Source organism: Perognathus longimembris, chromosome 9, assembly GCF_023159225.1.
Source record: "Perognathus longimembris pacificus isolate PPM17 chromosome 9, ASM2315922v1, whole genome shotgun sequence".
Lineage (NCBI taxonomy): Eukaryota > Metazoa > Chordata > Mammalia > Rodentia > Heteromyidae > Perognathus > Perognathus longimembris.
In genome coordinates this window covers 38,875,599-38,894,333 of record NC_063169.1, presented here as the reverse complement: position 1 = coordinate 38,894,333, position 18,735 = coordinate 38,875,599, and the positions used below count along the sequence as shown (strand labels likewise).

Genomic DNA, 18,735 nt, shown 5'->3' with positions numbered 1-18,735 from the left:
GAAGTGAGGCTTTTCAACTTCATATTCCCCCATAACTATTGGCAGTGGAGGTACATCAGACTGGCCACTGGAATTAAATTACTATTGCACTTTAATTGTATTTATTTCTGATAATGGAGAAGATCTGGGACTACACTCAGATTTTGTGCATTGAACTCTTTTATTTTAATGAATCTATTTGTTTCAAATAATGTAGAGCTCTTCTTTTTCATTAAACAAACCTCCATTTCATTTCATTGAACTTTTGCATCTTCACTTTTCAGAGAGGAAGGAAGTAAAACCTGCTCCCAGGTGACATGTGGAAGGATAGTCAGGGTAAGAGCCAGTTAGGGCAAATTTTAGACAAAGACTTCAAAGCTGACATGGAATTCCTTTAGGATGTATAGTCTGATAACTTCACTTTCTCACATAAATGAGTGCTTTTTGGAGAGTGATTTTCCTCCATGAGTGCCAAAGACAAATTTACAAAGGTCCAAAAATGTCTGTTAAGTCAATAGTTACCCAAAATAAATTCTGTCTGATAATCCCAAATGAAATAATTTTATGTCCTCTAATTTATGGAAATTTGACCCCCCCCAAAATGGAAAACATATGTGAATAATCACCATCTAAACATTGACATACTGTTCATATAGATAACAAATTCAATAAAATATAAATAAATTAATGCAAAGTTTATTTTTATTTGCAAAGTAATTCAGTAAACAAAATGGGAGAGATTACAATTGCCTGATTCCCCAGGATAGACTTACTCCATCTGAATTTGTGCACTACAGTGTTCACAAAATATAAATCTGTGAAATATTAAATTGCCATTACAAATGGGTGTGAGGATACTATTCTAATAGAGAAATAGGATAAAAATGAAAGGGAATCAAAGTTCATTGGTGCTGATTTTCTTTTATATAAAACAAACATCTCTAATTGAATTATTGAGGTTTAATTATTTTGTATCTAAGATCCATAAATGGATCCAGATCCATACATGTTGACAAGACATCAATAATTTTTCCAACTGTACCAACACAAAAATTCCGTGTATATATATGTACATATATATATCCAGTATATATATATATGTATATATATATATATACTGATGAAAAATGAGCAATCCTTGGGCTGGGAATATGGCCTAGTAGTAGAGTGCTTGCCTTGCATGCTTTGCTCTGAGTTCAATTCCTCAACACCACATATATAGAAAAAGCCAGAAGTGGTGCTGTGGCTCAAGTGGTAGATTGTTAATCTTGAGCAAAAAGAAATTAGGGACAGCACTCAAGCCCTTAGTCCAACCCCCAGGACTGGCAAAACAAAAAACAAACAAACAAACAAACAAAGAGCAATTCATTCAGTGTCGCACAGTCATATTTGGGCATATAGGATTTCCACCTATATTTATCAAACTTTAACTCCCCTGTTCCTAACCATTAATTAGTCTGTGCTGCCTTTTAATGCACTGCCTTCCAAAATGATACCTGAGTATATTTTAATTTGGAAACAAAGACAAAAGAATAATTGCTAAGAATAATTATGTCAAAATATTATCACTTCCAAGATATACAAACTATATCTACCTGTATCTTTCAACATCCTTAATTTACATAAGGGAAATTAATTGACTAAAACCACAAAAAATGAGGTTGTCACTTTACTTAAAAAACAACAACAACAACAAAAAAGCCCTTGGCATATCATTAAGGCAGAAAAGATTCAAATTGTTAGTGCTTTATCCTTAGCACACCTATTGTTCTCGGATATAAAATAAATTGCCACAAGTCACCAAATGTTGCTATATCAACCTAAGTACTGGGGCCTGAGAATGCCACACTGCACAGAGTTAATGATTCATCCCTAATCCTAAAGGCTCCTTCTAGGATTAATTGACTTTCTCTGCAGCCTGTCTGGCCACTCTCTTGTAGATCTTGTCAAGAGGAGTTCTCTGCATTGCTTTGCCTTTTTGCCTCCTATCTTCCTTCTTCAAACACCATCTGATCTCTCCTCTCCTTACACGACTCAGCAGAAATCAACTCTAGTAGATATCACCACAGACTTGGAGCTGACTTGGTTACAAGGAAAGAACCAACTTTACCTTTTTTGATTTGGTATTTTATTTCTCCTTCCCAGGCTACCATATTGTTAAATTAGTTTAAATAAACTCAATAAATATTAACTGACAATCTACTATGCATCAGACAACAGAGAGGATATCCAAATAGATGAGATATAGCCTCTATCTTCAATATGCAATTTATTTAGGGAAGGCAATAAGTTAGTCACACTTGATAGGTTCAAAAAAAAAAGCTATCAGGCTGCATGAAGGCTGCAACAAATGAAGAGAGAAAGAAAATAAGCAAAAGAGAAAGTTGACAAGGCACTCTTTGCAATGGATCTGATTTCATTGTATGTGTGGAGCCAGGGCATAACCAGGGCATCCTGGGAAAACCAACATGAACCAAAGAATGATGCATGAGGTGAATTAAGTGAAGAGTCCTGGGTAATCATTTAATGAGGACATGGCTGAAATATAAGAAATAATCAATAAGATAGGAAGATGGATTGGAACTTCATCATGATGGATATTGAATGTCAAGTTGCTAAAATTGTGTCTTTGTAAGAGCAGAAAATAGGAGCCAGTGAAAGTTTCTGAGCACCCTGAATCTGGTTAAATATCAATTTCAGAAGGCCAACTTGGAAACATTATGTGGAAAAAAGACAGAGTCAAGGCCAAGTTATCAAGTGGGAATGAGGAAAGCCAAATTTGAGGAAATTAAAAACAGAGTACTTATTTATTTATTTTTGGAAAGTAAATGAAACACTGAGCTAGACATGGGCCACATGCAACTATTTGAAATGTGGCTAGTCTGAACTGAGATGTCTTATAAAGAGAAGGTACACAAGGAATTTCAAAACTCAGTAGGAATAAAAGACTGTAAAATATCCTGATAATTTGATGTGAATTCCATATGATATTTTCAACTGTGAGGTTAAAGAAAGGTGTCTTAAAATTAATTTCCCTGTTCCTTTTTACTTTTTTCATGTGGCTACTAGAAATTTTGGGGTGAAATATGAAGTCTCGTTGTGCTTCTATTGGTTGTCACTGGACTAGTTGTCAGGGCAGGCGAGGATGGGAGGAAAGGTAGAAACCGTGTGGTAGAGGAAGAACTGGGTAATGCTATGACAGAGAAACCAGAGGGTAGTTTCTGTGCTTGCTTATTGATTGTAAGAGAGCATTAGTAGCAGCAGGAATTGGAAGTGAGAGCCAAAGAAGAGGAAGAATAGTAAAAGTGACCAAGTAAAGGAAGTGTATGCATACCAATGTGATCAGTGGTGAGCAGCACCAGGGCAAGTGAGCTAGCAGCTAATATGTGGTGGAATAGGAAAGAGAATGAAAACAGTGGAGCAGAGGTGAGGGTAGAGCAGGTCTAGTTGTCTTTCATTATAGAAGACTTGGCTGTGCTTGTAAACCCAAGAAGAAACTGAAAACACAGGGAAAAGAAGAAATGACTGATTAATAAGACTTTGTAACTGGACATTCTACAGAGATCACAAGACAAGAAAGCTAATGATAGCAAGAAGGGAATATGATGGTAGCTTATCTCATGCTTATATACACACAAAAAGACAGCCAAAGAGCTCATTTGTGCAAGTCATTTATAGTGAAGCAAAGAGAAGGAAATACTAGTCATTGACATCTAAGATAGAAAATTCAAGAACAAATCTGAACATCACTAGGACAATTTCTTTCTGCAAAGAGCTCTTCCCTACCTGACATTGGCTTTGCTTTGGAAGATGTGTAGATGATGTTTGGTCACTATATTTGATTTTGTGCATTCCCTTTTGTAAAACTGGTACTTTAAGCAACAGCTTCAAGATTATAAAAATGATTCCTTTATTTCAGCAGAAAGAATAATATATTCTGCCTTTCTTTTTTTTTTTTTGCTTTCTAAACATTATTGTAAAAACTCTTCCTTTAAAAAATTTATACTTGGCATATAAGTAGGTGTATATGTTTAAATATATACATATACATGTATGTTTTCATATGTACGTATGAACACACACTGGCCTGCAACTCAAAAATACTGAGTATTTCATTTAAAAATTTATACTTGGTAAATATGCTTCATTAGGAAAATCATAGTCTGGTTCTAGTCACTGATAAAGACAACACTTCACATCTTCATGTACAAGGGAGGAATTATTGGTCACTTGTGTGTCTTACTTTGAATGCCCTCGTGTTCCAAGCCGGCGTGTGGTGAGGAGGGGAAATTTCTGGCGAATGGTCTAAAAAAGAAAGACAATTATTTTAGATTTTAGAAAGCATGTTATTCTAATGAGAGCCATTCATTACCAAATAAGTCAGGCAAGTAAAGCTGAACCCTAAGTGAACTGTAAGGGTATACTTAATGTGAAAGACACTAATAACATACACATGGATATTGACAATAGTTCTGCATAGAGGCTTTTTCTTTCTTCTTTTTTTTTTTTTTTTTTTTTTTTTACTGGAGCATTCTACCATTTGTGCAAGTTTTCCAGGCAGATGCTCCTAGTACCTTCTTTTACCTGGTTTTATTTGGAAATGATTGCTTTGCATATGTTCAGGAGAGAGACATTGGTTTCTTTATAATAATCCTATAAAGAGATTTACACATGATTGAATATAAATCTCCATCCTGAAAGGATAGTTGGATCTTAAGAGGTTTATATATGATCAGATTCTCAAGGTGCACCATCACTCCCAGTTAAAAATCATTACCATAAGGGAGACTCATAAAATGCTAATGCTAACATGGACATTAGAAATTGTCTTATCTATCTTCAATGAATTGATTGCACTTTGAAGGTCTCACAATAAGTTCACTGCAGTCATGGCTAGACTGTAGGCTGATTGATTACTATGTGCTATGTCACATTGTCTCTGTAAACACATAGATTTTCAGAATAAATAAATTTTGACAAATGACCTGAATGAGGCATGGAGGCAAGCACTTGTAATCCTAGCACTCAGAAAGCAGAGGCAAGAGGATATGAGTTCAAGGCCAGCCTAGGTTACATATCAAGCCTCAAAAAGGAACACAAAAGACAAAAACAAAACTTAAATGAAACAAAAATAAACAAACCCCACAAACTAAGGAACTAGATTATAGTATTTGTTATTTTCTGAACTATGAGTCCTTCTACAGGTTAGAATTTGGATTTCAGTTTATATGAAATAACAATACTTAAGATCCACACTTCCTGTAGATTTCCTGAGATGTTCTACATTCTTAGATAAGAGAGCATGACAAGGCTTTCCCAAGAGATTAATATTGTTTCTTGGTTCTCAAAATGATACCAATATACGTAAGTATAGCAATGTTGGCTCCATATATTCCCATCAGAACCATCTAGACTGCATATAGAAAGGAATGTTTACAAATGACAGAAATGTAACCCATCCCATCAGCAAATATTTAAATTTGAAATGCAAACATATTCAGTGCAAAATAAGGAGTCTGGGTAACTTTTTAGGTAGTAGAATAAAAACCTATTAAGACATCTACTTAGACTAAATAATCATGATGACCACAAATTTTCTTATGAGATTGGCCACCTTCGCTTTATTTTACTGCTTCACATACTCTTCAATATTCCTCTTTGAAGAGAAATGTCACTGTTCAATGGAGCTTGCTTTAAGTGCACTTATCTTTTGAAAGTGGGTTCTGACCATCAAAAAGTCAGGGTTCTGACAGTCAAAATTAAGGCAGGAAACACATCGCAGTTGGAAATATAGTCCTTAGGAGATTTCATTCTGACTGTAGAAAAAATAACTTAATTGTCTCTAAGAGCACAGGCTGAGTGAGATATTCCTGATAGACAGCTTTCGTCGTAAGTATAACCAATGTGTTTCGTCTACCTTTCCAAAGGTGGCTGCACAGGCTGGCTCCAATTTCTCTTTCCGGCAGAAATCTAAATAGTGTGCATAAAGGATGCACCGTGGTAGGCAAACTCCTTCACACACTATGTAATTCTCTTCAAGCCTGAGGAAGAGAAAAGGCCAAACGCTAAGTCAACTCCTTTCTCATTTCCCTCCTCTCCTCCTTCTCTATAAGCAAATGCTCATTTTTCAGACTACACAATTGAGTTAATGAGCAGTCATTAGTATATTCCCTTTATTCTGGTTATTAGAAAAATTATGTCAGGGTGAAAATAATAATAATAATGCATTACATATCTCAAAATAGAAGACAGAAATTTTAATGTGCTCATCATAAAGAAATGATAAAAGGTTAAGGTGATGGATCTGCTAGTTACCCTAGTCTCATTACCAAATATGTGGAAGAGTTAATTATTCCACAGAACTTCTTATATATAAATATTACATGAAAGCAAAAAGTAACTTAGTTAAAATAAAGGCGATTATTCTGGATGAACCTGACCTAATTTGTAAACCATAGACATTCTAGATGTCAGAGATGGAAGACTAGAAGGTTTAAAGTAGTAGCAGTAGTAGCTTCCTGCAGATCTTGAAGAAGCATCCTACCATATATTGAAGAGAACACTCTCTCAGGGCATGTCTATTCAGCTGTAGGACTTTAGGGACTCGGTTTCATTGTTGCAAGGAGTAAATTCTCATGACAACCAATGAAATTAGAAGAAAACTCACAATCTCAGATAAGACTTCTTGATTTCAGCCTAGTAAAAAGTATGAAAGCAACTAGTCTCAGATTCCTTACCCATAGAAATTGTGCAGTAATAACTTTTTATTGTTTTTAAAAGAAAAGAAAAAATCCCAGATCACAAAGTTTAATATTAGAAGAGCAAGAAGCCAGGGAATGTCTGCTAGTGCAATTAAAATAGTGTAACTAATGTACAGTTCCTTCTACCTGGTCCATATTGGAAATATTAGATCTTACTTCTACATAAATTCTCAGTGATCATCATGGCTTACTTACTCTTTCATTTATAAATAAAATAGAAGGCACCAGGTTTTTAAAAAGAATATTTTCATAGAAGAAGGATGCCCAGGCTTCAGGTTGGAAAATGCTTGCAATCTCTTATTTTCATTTTCAGACTACTTGTGAATACTAGTAATTAGGGAATGTCAGTGAGGCATTTGTTAAAGGAAAAAAATCATAAGAGCAAACTTATTCATTGCACTCACTGAAATGACACTGGTCTGTATCAACTTTATAGCTTTTTACTGTGATTAGTTTTATCATTATCTACTACATGTTGTACTTGAGACAGTACAACTCTCCATAGATGTCTTCAAACATAATATACATCATTGCAAGTCTATATTATGAAAATAAATATAAACTTTGAAAACTTAGAAATAATCCCATTTAATGTGCAAGTGCAATTTATAAAATCATAGTAAGTACATATCTCTGATACAGAAATCTAGAAATAAGAACTTCTAAATTCTATTCCAAGTTTCACTATTCTCATAGTTCACTAAGTGGTTTGGGCTGAAATATCTATTTTATGTTAAGCAAAATCATAATCACTTATAAAACAACAGGATAACATGGAGTATATATTCAAATTAAAAATGTGTGAAATCTTTTGAGACTTCTGATTTAAAGTACTCTCAGTGTTCGTTAGCTAATGTTAAGGGAGGGAATTCTGGAGGAGGCGAAGTAGTAGACAGCCCATTCTTTCACGTGAGTGAGAACAAGATCAAACCTCACTAAGATATACTTTTTGTTAAATATGTGAATTTGCATACATAAAATCAAATACCTGATAGTGAAAGTTGATGTTAATCAGTCAGCTTTTACTTTGACTTTCAGTTCTAATTTTTATCACCCCCAAGATAATCTATCATTTCAAATGAAAATTTGCAACACATAAATCAGCTAATTTTTAGGAGAGTAAAAAATACAAACAAAACACCAGTTCTTATCATTCCCCCAAACAGGAAATTTATTGGTAAATATTAAGCTATTTAAAAACCACATTCTAATGGCATGTCTACCATGCCTACTTGTCATCTGCTTTTAGAAATTGCTAATCTTTGAAATACAGAGTTTTCCTAGATGTAAATACAATATTAAATTTGGGTGTAAAGGTTACTTCTACTCACTAAATTTATACTCAAAATGAAGTCATCATTCAAAACACCTCTATACTATATCTGAAATAAAAATACTTTTGGCCAAATTATCCAAATGAAATTATTATATCCAAAATATTCTAGATAATTAGCTAAATTATTTACATCTCTGGTGTGTTCTTAACAATATAATTATGACATCAATTTCAACAGTTAAAATATAACCTTGGTGAAATATTTGTTTTATATGTCAAATATTTGTTATGGTTCAAGCATATAATCACAAAAATTTAGCATATGCAATTTAAAATTTAATGCTTAAATAGAAATATAAACTTCTTATAGATTTTTCCTATTGTATTTTATAAGCGATAAATAATGCTGTATGTATAAACAGGTTATATTATCAGAAATAAACAGTTTATTTTTTGATTATTTAGAATAAGAGGAAATATATACTACTATTTCTTCATACTATGGAGAGAAGGTTAATATTATGCTTTTATGTTAGATTTATCTTTTCTATTAGATAAAATTACAAAATGTCTTCATTACATAGAAAATCTACTGATAAGCTCTTTTAAGAGAATTTCTGCAAAATCCAATTTGTGATACTTTACTGTGATAACCGTAGATGACAGGTGCCATAAAACATTTGAACATTTATTTAAATTAATGGTGACATCGTAACTAATTTTTTGAACTTTTCTGCTTCAAACACAATTGGCCTAGTTTATGGGAAGCTTTCTTTTTCTAAGTTGTCCGATAAAGGCAGAGTTAGGATTCTTTCATCTTAACTTACCTTGAAGGATCACATTTTATTCACACACACACACACGCGCGCGCGCGCACACACCGCCTGGCAAATCACAAAGAATATATAATAATTGCAGGGCTGTCATGGTAAGTAAATAATTCATAGGAAACAGAAACGTTCTAGCTTACGTTTTAAGAAATTCTATTTTTCATCAATAATGATCACAGATCGTTTTTAATCCGCACCAAAATATCTCTATATGTTAACTGGACAGCGAAAGAAATAATGGATGAATGTCTAATTGATCTTTCCAACTGGCCCAAAAAGTTTCCAGGAAAAGCAGATCATAGGAAACTCAACTCCTAAAGCGCCTGAAGTGACAGCCTTGCGCAGGTGCACGCGCCGGGCTGGTCTTACCACTGCAGCGTGAGCTGAGTCTGCTTCTTCTTGGCCTTCATGATTTGCGTGATGGTTTTCTTCTGCGACTGGTAAGGATCCGCTGCTTTGGTTTTGCTGTAGTGGATATCCGCATCCTCTTCTTCAGAGGAAAAACTTCCGTTGTTCAAGTGCATTTCTGATTCCAAGTTTAAGAAAGGACCACAGAGGAAGAAGAAAAAACAATCAGTGAAGTGGCTTCGAAAGTACCTTTGTGTCGGATGGAGGCGCCCCAGGCGAGGAGGGCAGAAGCGCTGGGCAAAATTTCACAAACACATTTTTCCTGGGAAAATATGATTCCGACAGAACATTGCAGGCGCATGCCCATTTGAGGTGGGTATCCACTTCTGATTCCTGGATGCCCTTCTTAAGAGTAGCACATCCTCGCCCCAACCTCATCTTCGGAGAGGACCGAGCACTCACCTGATTTAACTCCCACCTGCAGCTTCGTGTCTCGCCCTTTCTCCCCACTGCCGGGCGCGTCCCGGGGCTGCGCTTCGGCCGCCAGGTATGCTCTTTCTTCGGGATAGACTAGCAAATCCTTGCCCAGAAGCTGCACACAACACTCCTCCTGCATCTCGGGGGAAAGTTGGGGCGAAGGCTGCGCTTGCAGAAAGGCATCCTCCAGCTCCCGGATCTTGGCCATCTTCCTGGCCACCAAGACCTCGGCGCCCAGCAGCCTGGCCGGCAGAACTGGGTGGAGCCGGAGCCCGGGGCGGGGCGGGGCCGGGGGAACCAGTGACCGCAGCCGAGGGGGACGTTCTCCAGCCCCCTGCAGGCGGAGGAAGAGACTCGGGTCTCCAGGTAGATCCCCAACAGTCCCAGGGCAGAGGAGGGCCCAGGCGGGAGTGCGCCTTTCTGCACCTGTCCACTGTCCCTGGCAGATGCTCTCTGCAAAGTTACTTCCTCACCTGCGCCGGCCACGCCCTGCGACCGATCTCTTTCTTCCTTCCTCCCTCTCATCTTTAGCTAGGCCCAGGGTCACTCTAAACACCCCAAACCTCCAGAAAGCTCCCAGAACTCTTTCCTCTCCTCAGCTTCAACTAACCCCATCCCTACAACTCAGGAGACATCAATGAAGCACCTGCCCAGCAGCTCTGATTCTGCATGCTGAGACTTGGGGATGATCCCAGAATACTACCCAGTCTACAAAAGCCTGGGTCAACTTTGTTAATTTCCCTAACAATCCCAGGGGGTGGCTAGGGCTCTTTACAGTGGCCTGGGACAGATTCCATCCCGACACACTCCCTCCCACCCCCAGCCCACACACACCGGCTGGGACTCTGAGCCTTGCTGCCCTCTGAGAAGGGCCTCTGGGATTAAAGGAAAAGGTGCATTCATTGCAATTTACAATATTTTGTCATTTAAACTTTCCCTGAGGTTTCCTTATCTCATGTTTAGCGGCCACGCAAAGGACATGTGCTTAAATAGAAATATATAAAACATAAATAATTTTCCACTCTAATATGCCAAGAACTACACTTGGTGGAGAATTAGTTATGCTTTGACCAAGAACACTCTGAGATTTCAACTCATTTCGTCTGATTGCCACATAATCTCCCCTTCAGTCCTCTTCTGTTCCTGTGGTAATTATTCTGTCTCGCTACATTCCCAGCGCTGCAGGAAAGCAATAGTGCTGCTTTGGTTCACATTGCCTCACCAAAAGTAAGCTGTAATTCTCTTGAAACAAAAAAATCAATCACCCTCGAAATTCAACATCAAATGACAATAAATTGAAATTTCACAGAGGAAAAAAATGTGATTCAAAGTATTAGATAACTAAAGGGTGAAATATGGGAGAAGTAATGTAAGTCTTGCCAAAGCCACTGAGGAGATGTGCTGTAATGAGCATTTCTACTTACCTGTTGTCCCCAGCTGCTGGCTAGAGACACACTAAGGCTCATTCTGTAAAAGGAATCCTTTCTATGTATACACGAAAAGACTTTTTTTTTATTGGTTCCTTGCTAGGTTGTGGACCATGCCTGTAAATATAAATTTTTGAGAACCTATGAGTGTGAGGATTGCAATGAAGACAAGCCTAGACAGAAAAGTCTGCAAAACCCTTTCTCAGGGGTCTCACAGTGGAGTGCAATATTGCCCATCTGTTACCCTAAGCTGTATGGAAAGCTGAGACTGGAAAGACAATGGATTCTAGGCCAGCCCACAAAAAAAATAATAATCATAAGACCCTGGCACAACAGGAGGAAGTTGTAAAGTGGTTCTCACCTGTCATCCCCAAAAGGGATCACAGGAGACGATTCATCTCAAAAATAACCAGTGAGGACTAGAGGCATGGTTCATGTGGTAGAACACCAGTCATCAGCAAGAAAGCTAAGCAAAAGCTAGAGGTCTTGAGTTCAAGCCCTAGTACAGGCAAATAAATAAACAGTGGAAAAGGGCTGGAGCATGGCTTAGCAGTAGAGCACCTGCCTGGAGTTCAAACTCCAGCACCACCCAAAGGAAAACATATATTGTTATCAACTACTTAACACCCAGAGGGTCTGTGTGTGTGTGTCATACAAAAGCTGAGCGAATATTTGAAAGTTTTCCCTTTGAGCTGATCAATGGAAATGCAAACTAAGATTATTTAAGGGAACGTTGGTTTCCAACATTAAAAATAAGAAAAAGACAGGAAGGGCTTCAATGATGAATTATACCAAAAGTGCACAGAATTAATGCCAACTTTCTCATACTTATGGATACATTGAGTGAATGCAGTGAGGAGCAAAGCTTCCATCAGCCTGAATTGTCATTTGTGCTTACATTAATTCTCCTTTTCCACATGGGGTGTGGCATGGTAAGACCTCCCCCACCAGAGGAGGCTTGAAACTGTAGAGGGTACCAGACCCTATATGTTTTCCTCTATGCCCTGCAGTGTTGCACAAAATACCTGAGATAATCTGTCCTCCCATGCTGGACTGCCTGTGCATCACTACTCTTGAGCTTTTGGGCCATGAGTAAGTAAAATAAGGGTTACTTGAGCACAAATACTGCAATATTCCCACAGTCAATCTGATAACCCAGGTAGCAACTAAGTGGCTAATGGGCAGGAAGCATATACAATGCAGATACCATAAACAATTGGATGACACAAGTCCCAGGCAAAAGAGATATCCTTACACTACTCCTAATAGTATATGGATTGCAATTTATTTATTTCTGGAATTTTCCTTTTAATACTTCTACACCATGATTTACCATGGTAACTGAAATGGTAGAAAGCAAAAACCTGGATAAACAGAGACTTTTGTATTATAATCAATTTGAGTTCATGAGACCAGTGTTTCAGAGAATAGTGCTAAACAAATATACAATCTCAGGCAGAAGAATAAGTAGATATAAAGAGGAGTCTTTTTAAAATTGTGATACTAAAAATTTTGGCTTTTTCTATGCTCTATAAGAAATTATTCAAGTCATAAATTGTCTCTTGGCATCAGGAAATGCTTATAAATAAAATCATACATACAAATAAAATTCTGCCTATGAACTGACATCTCTCAAAGTATATCTGAAAAAGTTGATTTTGTTTTAAGAAAAACATGATGTCCAAGAGAGGAGGTTCTTGAAAGGGAATGGAATATTTGTATACAATTTCTTTGTGACACTGGAAAGTTAACCCTTTTATGCCTGTTTCCATCTAAGTTGGGAAAAGTAGTTCCTATTTGTACCAGTCCTCATGATTGCTCTCCTCGGATACCCTCACCTCCTTTCATATTTCCAGTGTATCCCTCCCCTAGCTACTGCCTGTTTTTCTTGTCAGTAATCATCTAATTAAATTTAAACTCAAATTGATTGTAATGCAGAAGTCTCTGTCTATCCACATTTTTACTTTCCCCAGTTTCAGTTACTGCTAGAAAGCATGTGAGACACTTTTTTTGAGAAACTGACCTTGGCTATGAGACCTCCCTTGCCCATGTACAGAGAGAACCTGGGCATCTGGGTGCTTATTTACTCCCTGGGAATCCTGAGCCAATGGTTGATGGTGAGGAACACTGGAAGTTCAACTTCCAGGCCTCATGGCAGTTACATCTGAGGTGCAATTTACAGCCTCTTGTTCCTCTTCAGGTCAGGCTGGAGCCATCTGCCACTGGACCATCCTGAAATCCTGTCTGCCTTCTTTCCTTTCTCTGCCCTGCTGCTACTTACTCCTTTGTCTGTCTCTTCTGGAAACACTTCATTTTAAAAAAAAATCCTACTTTTAGATGAATCCTTGAATCAGATTTCACTGACTTAAACACCAACTAAAGATTAAATGACATATTATAAAGAAGCTGATTTAAGACCACAATTTTTACTTTTTTCTCAGCCTCTTGGTCATGTTGTTTGTATTGCACAAAATGGACAAGTGACTATGCTAATGGCAACCACTTCCTGCATAGCATAAATTATGATTAATAATCATAAACAATTTTGATGAAATGTTGTTTCTTTTTAAATATAATATTAAAATCAATAACTCCTTTCAGGACTTATGTAATTTTCTGGAGTTAAACAAGATTAATTTTGTTTCAATTACTGGCTCTATTCAATGTCCCTAAGTGAAATGAAAAACTATCCTACTAAGTCCAGGCTGTGGTTCTAAGACTGTGTGTACAATGCATTTATTCCCCATTTCTTACTTTACCTGAAAGCTTTTGAGGTGAATATCACATCATTATTGAACAATTTATCTAATGAAAGAATTGACTAAATGCTGCTCCTTCCATAATATGTTACTTTATAGCTACCAAAAAAGATAAAATAATAAAACAGCATAATAAGTAAGCAACACTGGGGCAAGAGAAACATTTGCTGTAACCCAGTTCAAGGATTCAAATAGTATTACCTGAAGTTAGACTGGCTATTTTAGAATTGCCCAAAGTCATTGTGACAGATGTACATCTCACCTCAGAACCAGTAGACCAATACATGAAATGGATCTTTATCCACAGAGTGTCATATGTGTATACAACTCTCAAACCAAGAGTAGTAAAATTTGCTTTTAGAAGATGTGATGAGCTGGGAATATGGCCTAGTGGCAAGAGTGCTTGCCTCCTATACATGAAGCTCTCGGTTCAATTCCCCAGCACCACATATATAGAAAACGGCCAGAAGTGGCACTGTGGCTCAAGTGGCAGAGTGCTAGCCTTGAGTCAGGGACAGTGCTCAGGCCATGAGTCCAAGGCCCAGGACTGGCAAAAAAAAAAAAAAAAGATGTGGTGAAAGAGATCGCGATCACAGTCCATAAATGGTCTTACCACTACTTTCTTGATATTTCATATCATGGCATGTAGAAAACAATGTTTATATCCAGCACTCCAGAATTAGAATCACAGACTTTAGCTATGCCAAAAAGAGACTGAAGGAACCTAATTTATTTATGTACAAATTGCTCCAGGCAATTTTCTATTTATGTGTTCATCACTACTTCTTTCTGGCAATGCCTGAACATTGATACTGCTTTCTCTACTTTATCAAACAGAAACAATAGCCAGAAGTGGCTAGGTCATTTCCTAGCTCCTAGGATGCGGGACGGACAGTTTCCCTGTCTCCATACTGAACAAGTAAACATTACTAAAAAGTAAAAATTATATGTACAGTATTTTAAAAAGTAGTTTTAGGCACATTTGAGTAAAATAAGTAACTTAATAATTCTTGTGCATGTACAATTTTTCTGTATGTTCTTTCTAGTTAATGATCTTAGATATCATAAAGTAAAATTTCAAGAGTTTTTGGATTATACTACATAAAGTAAGGGAAGATGTAGATACAAATACACAGAGGCGTAGCCATGTCTGGTTTTATTTTATTTGCTGATCAATTCATAAAATACAGAACAAATAAATATGCATTCTAAATTAAAAGAAATGATGTTAGGGGAGATGAACCACTTAGAACCACTTAGAAGCTCTGATGGTTTGGTCTTTCACTTTAATAAAATCAAAGTAGTTAAAAGTACTATGATTAATTCTGGGTGGTGGTGGCCTGTAATTCTAGCTACTCAGGAGGCTGAGGTCTGAGAATCAAGGTTTGAAGGTAGGGAATAGGGAACAGGAGAGTCTGTGAGACTCTTATCTCCAATTAAACCCTAGAAAGCCAGAAGCCAGCTGTAGTTCAAGAGGTAAAACACTAGCCTTGAGCACAAAAACTCAGGGATAGTACGCAGGCCCTGAATTCAAGCCCCAGGACTGTCTGAATATTTTTTAATACAAATTTCCAAATATAACTCAAGATATGCTAAGTTTTAGCAGTTAACTGATTTCATAAAAATATCCAAAATAAATCAGAAAATATTTGACTTTGAAAACCACATGTTGGGACTGGGAATATGGCCTAGTGGCAAGAGTGCTTGCCTTGTATACATGAAGCCCTGGGTTCAATTCCCCAGCACCACATATATAGAAATTGGCCAGAAGTGGCGCTGTGGCTCAAGTGGCAGAGTGCTAGCCTTGAGCAAAAAGAAGCCAGGGACAGTGCTTAGGCCCTGAGTCCAAAAAGCCCAGGACTGGCAAAAAAAAAAAAAAAAAGAAAACAACATGTCAACTTCTAAAAAAACTGAATGGCATTCAGGACTAAAAGTAAATCATACTAACATTTGCACTAACATGGGAAGCAAATAATTACATATGATTACACCTTTTAGGTTGGTCTATTTATAATCTCTCTTTGCACAGATTTCCAGAAACTTAAAACACTGACAGGTAGGACAACATAAGAGCAGATGTGAAATCAAAGTACATAATAAGTCTATTTGTGAATTGCAGTAAATGTGAACTAAGCTTCAGTTTTTATGAAATGAATAAAGAGCCTCTTCTGGAGCAACGTCAAATGCAGGATATAGAGCTCAGATGAATGACTAGCAGACCACAAGTCAATTGGGGGCTTAGACCAGAGGCTGAAAAGTTATTTAAGGGAAGAAGTGAAAGGCGGTTGTTAGATGTGGTAGTGTGTGATGCTCACAGTTTGCCTTGTGTCTTTTGTTCTCAATGGGTATTCCATTTCCAACACTACTGTCTTTCCTTGCTCTTAAAGAGCCTCAATACATACTTAAAAGTTTGAATTTGTTTTTATGTTCTGCATCTAACTATGAAGTCAATGTTTTGTTTTCTTGTCCAAGGAATGTCAAGAATTTAATAAAAGGGAACTAGAAGAAAAAAAAAAAAGAACCTCTTCTGCCTTAAAGCTTAACTATAATAACTACTAACGTAGAACTTAAAGCACAGTAAAATGTGGGTGATTATCTGTTTATTGCTATGAGTTAATATTGAAGAAGCACATATGAGACATAAAAGTTAATTAGTCCCTCCAAAGATAGTAGGTAAATTATCAAGGTCAGTATATGACTTACTGGATGAACATATGAGGAAATTTAATGGAAATTCTCCTATGACATAGTTCCCATAAAATAGTCTATAGATTGCCAGCTGCCTTCAGCATTCACTTAGTGTTAGAAATTAGATTGTGAAAGACCATAAAATAAAGGAAATTGAATACTTGAGAAAGGAAGTGCTTCAAGTAAAAATAAGGATTATAATAGAGTGAGAGTCATGATAAGAAAGATTTCTGTTTTCACCCTTGTTCTGGTGTATTAATAATTACAAATCTATGAAAAGAGTAATTCCATAGTGCCAGCAAAAGGTATATTTAAGAATTCCGATTATGACTGAATCTAAGTGGTTGAAGTGAGAGTTGGCACCCATGAGAAGTTGTGGAAATATGAATGCATGTCATAGGGAATGAAATTCTGAATTTAGACTTAAAAGTTAAGATTATAAAATGACTTTTTTTCTAATGCAGGCCAATCTTTTATTTGATTAAGATACATTGCATCAGGGAAACAGAAGGATTAGATGTCCTCATAGCTTCATTCAGTGGGCAGCAGGCATAGATTGATCTCTCTGTGTAACTTCATGCTGTAGAAAGTGAAGCTCTCTTCCTGTCTAGGCTACACATAAAGCTTTCAGTGAGTACACTCATCAAGCTTTGTTGAGGATCAGACTAGTCTTATATAACAAAAGGCTCTTCTCTGCCCAGTAGATGCATAACACCCAATGAGATCTTAAAACTTGTATTTACCTGTGCACAATCTGGATGTCCAGGAAGAAAATAAGAAAAACTGGTTGATGGGATTTGGGACAAAGGGAGAAAATAAAATGGGGAGAAAAAGAAAAATTAGGTATTTGATTACAAGATGAAGAGAGAATAGCTGAGGTAATTTAAGAAATAAAATTTTGCATAATTGGAAATAATAGCACACTGAATATGGAAGAAACAAGACTGGAAGATAAATTCATTAGGAATAAAAAGCAGAACAAATATCTGATGGCATCTGACATTAGAATGTAACTTCGTTACATTAACTGAATTCCTAGAAAAGTCATTATGTGTCATGTACATACCAAAATGCCGTTGCATATGTACATAAAATAGTTATCTTCTAGGCTTAAAGAACTACATACAGATGGGGCTGGGAATATGGCCTAGTGGCAAGAGTGCCTGCCTCGTATACATGAGGCCCTGGGTTCAATTCCCCAGCACCACATATACAGAAAATGGCCAGAAGTGGCGCTGTGGCTCAAGAGGCAGAGTGCTAGCCTTGAGCAAAAAGAAGCCAGGGACAGTGCTCAGGCCCTGAGTCCAAGCCACAGGACTGGCCAAAAAAAAAAAAAAAAAACTACGTACAGTTTTCATTTACTGGATAAATGGTGAAAAATCCATGCAAAATGCATGTGTAGGACTATATTTATTGAATCCTACCCACTAAAGAATGGTAACATCATTCCCAGTCATAATGAAAGCAAAAAAATTTCTCCAGAATTTTCACCAGTTACTTTAAATGAAAACCATCTATTTAAACCTTGAAATAAGACTTACTGTTTACAAGACCTATCTCAGCCAAGATGGATGTGGTGGTTTGTATCAAAAATTCTACCCAAGTGGGAGATTTAGGTAGGAAGATCATATTCTAAGGCTGACTCCAGGCAAAAACATGAACCTCTTTTTGAAATATAACTAATGGTAGCTGGTTGCCTGTGCCTCACATCTATAATCCTAGCTACTCAGGATGCTAAGATCTAAGGATCTAAATTCAAAGCTAGCCTGGGCAGAAAAGGTTTGTGAGACTCTTTATCTCCAATTAAGTTCAAAAAAGCCATTAATGGAGCTGTGACTCAAGTGGCAGAGTGCTAGTCTTAAGCAAAAAAATCCAAGGGACAGTTCTGAGGCATGGAGTTCAAGCCCCAGGATCAGCACAAATAAAATCCAAATAAAATTGAACCTAACAACATATTTAAAAGGTTATAGATAATGCAGGGGGGAGATATAGTCTAGGAAAGAATGGGCAATTTAACCTTCCAAAATGAATCAATAAATAATATCAGTTAATGAAAACATTCCCTTAATAGACATGGGAAAGACATTTTTATCATCTATATAAAATATTTAGAAAACCAGGAAATGACAGGAACTTAATTATGTCCTCAAGAAAAACAGGAAAAAATAAATAAATTAAAAGTTCATTCTG

The 18,735-nt window shown here is 36.8% G+C and overlaps 1 protein-coding gene across 1 annotated transcript in view; it reads right to left on the bottom strand.

The window, feature by feature from the left end:
- Positions 1-9,901, bottom strand: part of Rfx6 (regulatory factor X6) — a 44,813-nt gene extending 34,912 nt beyond the window's left edge. Inside the window, exons 1-4 of the mRNA XM_048354631.1 lie at positions 9,657-9,901; positions 9,216-9,372; positions 5,897-6,020; positions 4,223-4,284 (exon numbers count right to left, since the gene is read on the bottom strand). Coding sequence (XP_048210588.1) covers positions 4,223-4,284; positions 5,897-6,020; positions 9,216-9,372; positions 9,657-9,879 — 566 coding nt within the window. The 5' untranslated portion in view covers positions 9,880-9,901. The remainder of the gene's footprint in view (positions 1-4,222; positions 4,285-5,896; positions 6,021-9,215; positions 9,373-9,656) is intronic.
- Positions 9,902-18,735: the final 8,834 nt, after the last annotated feature.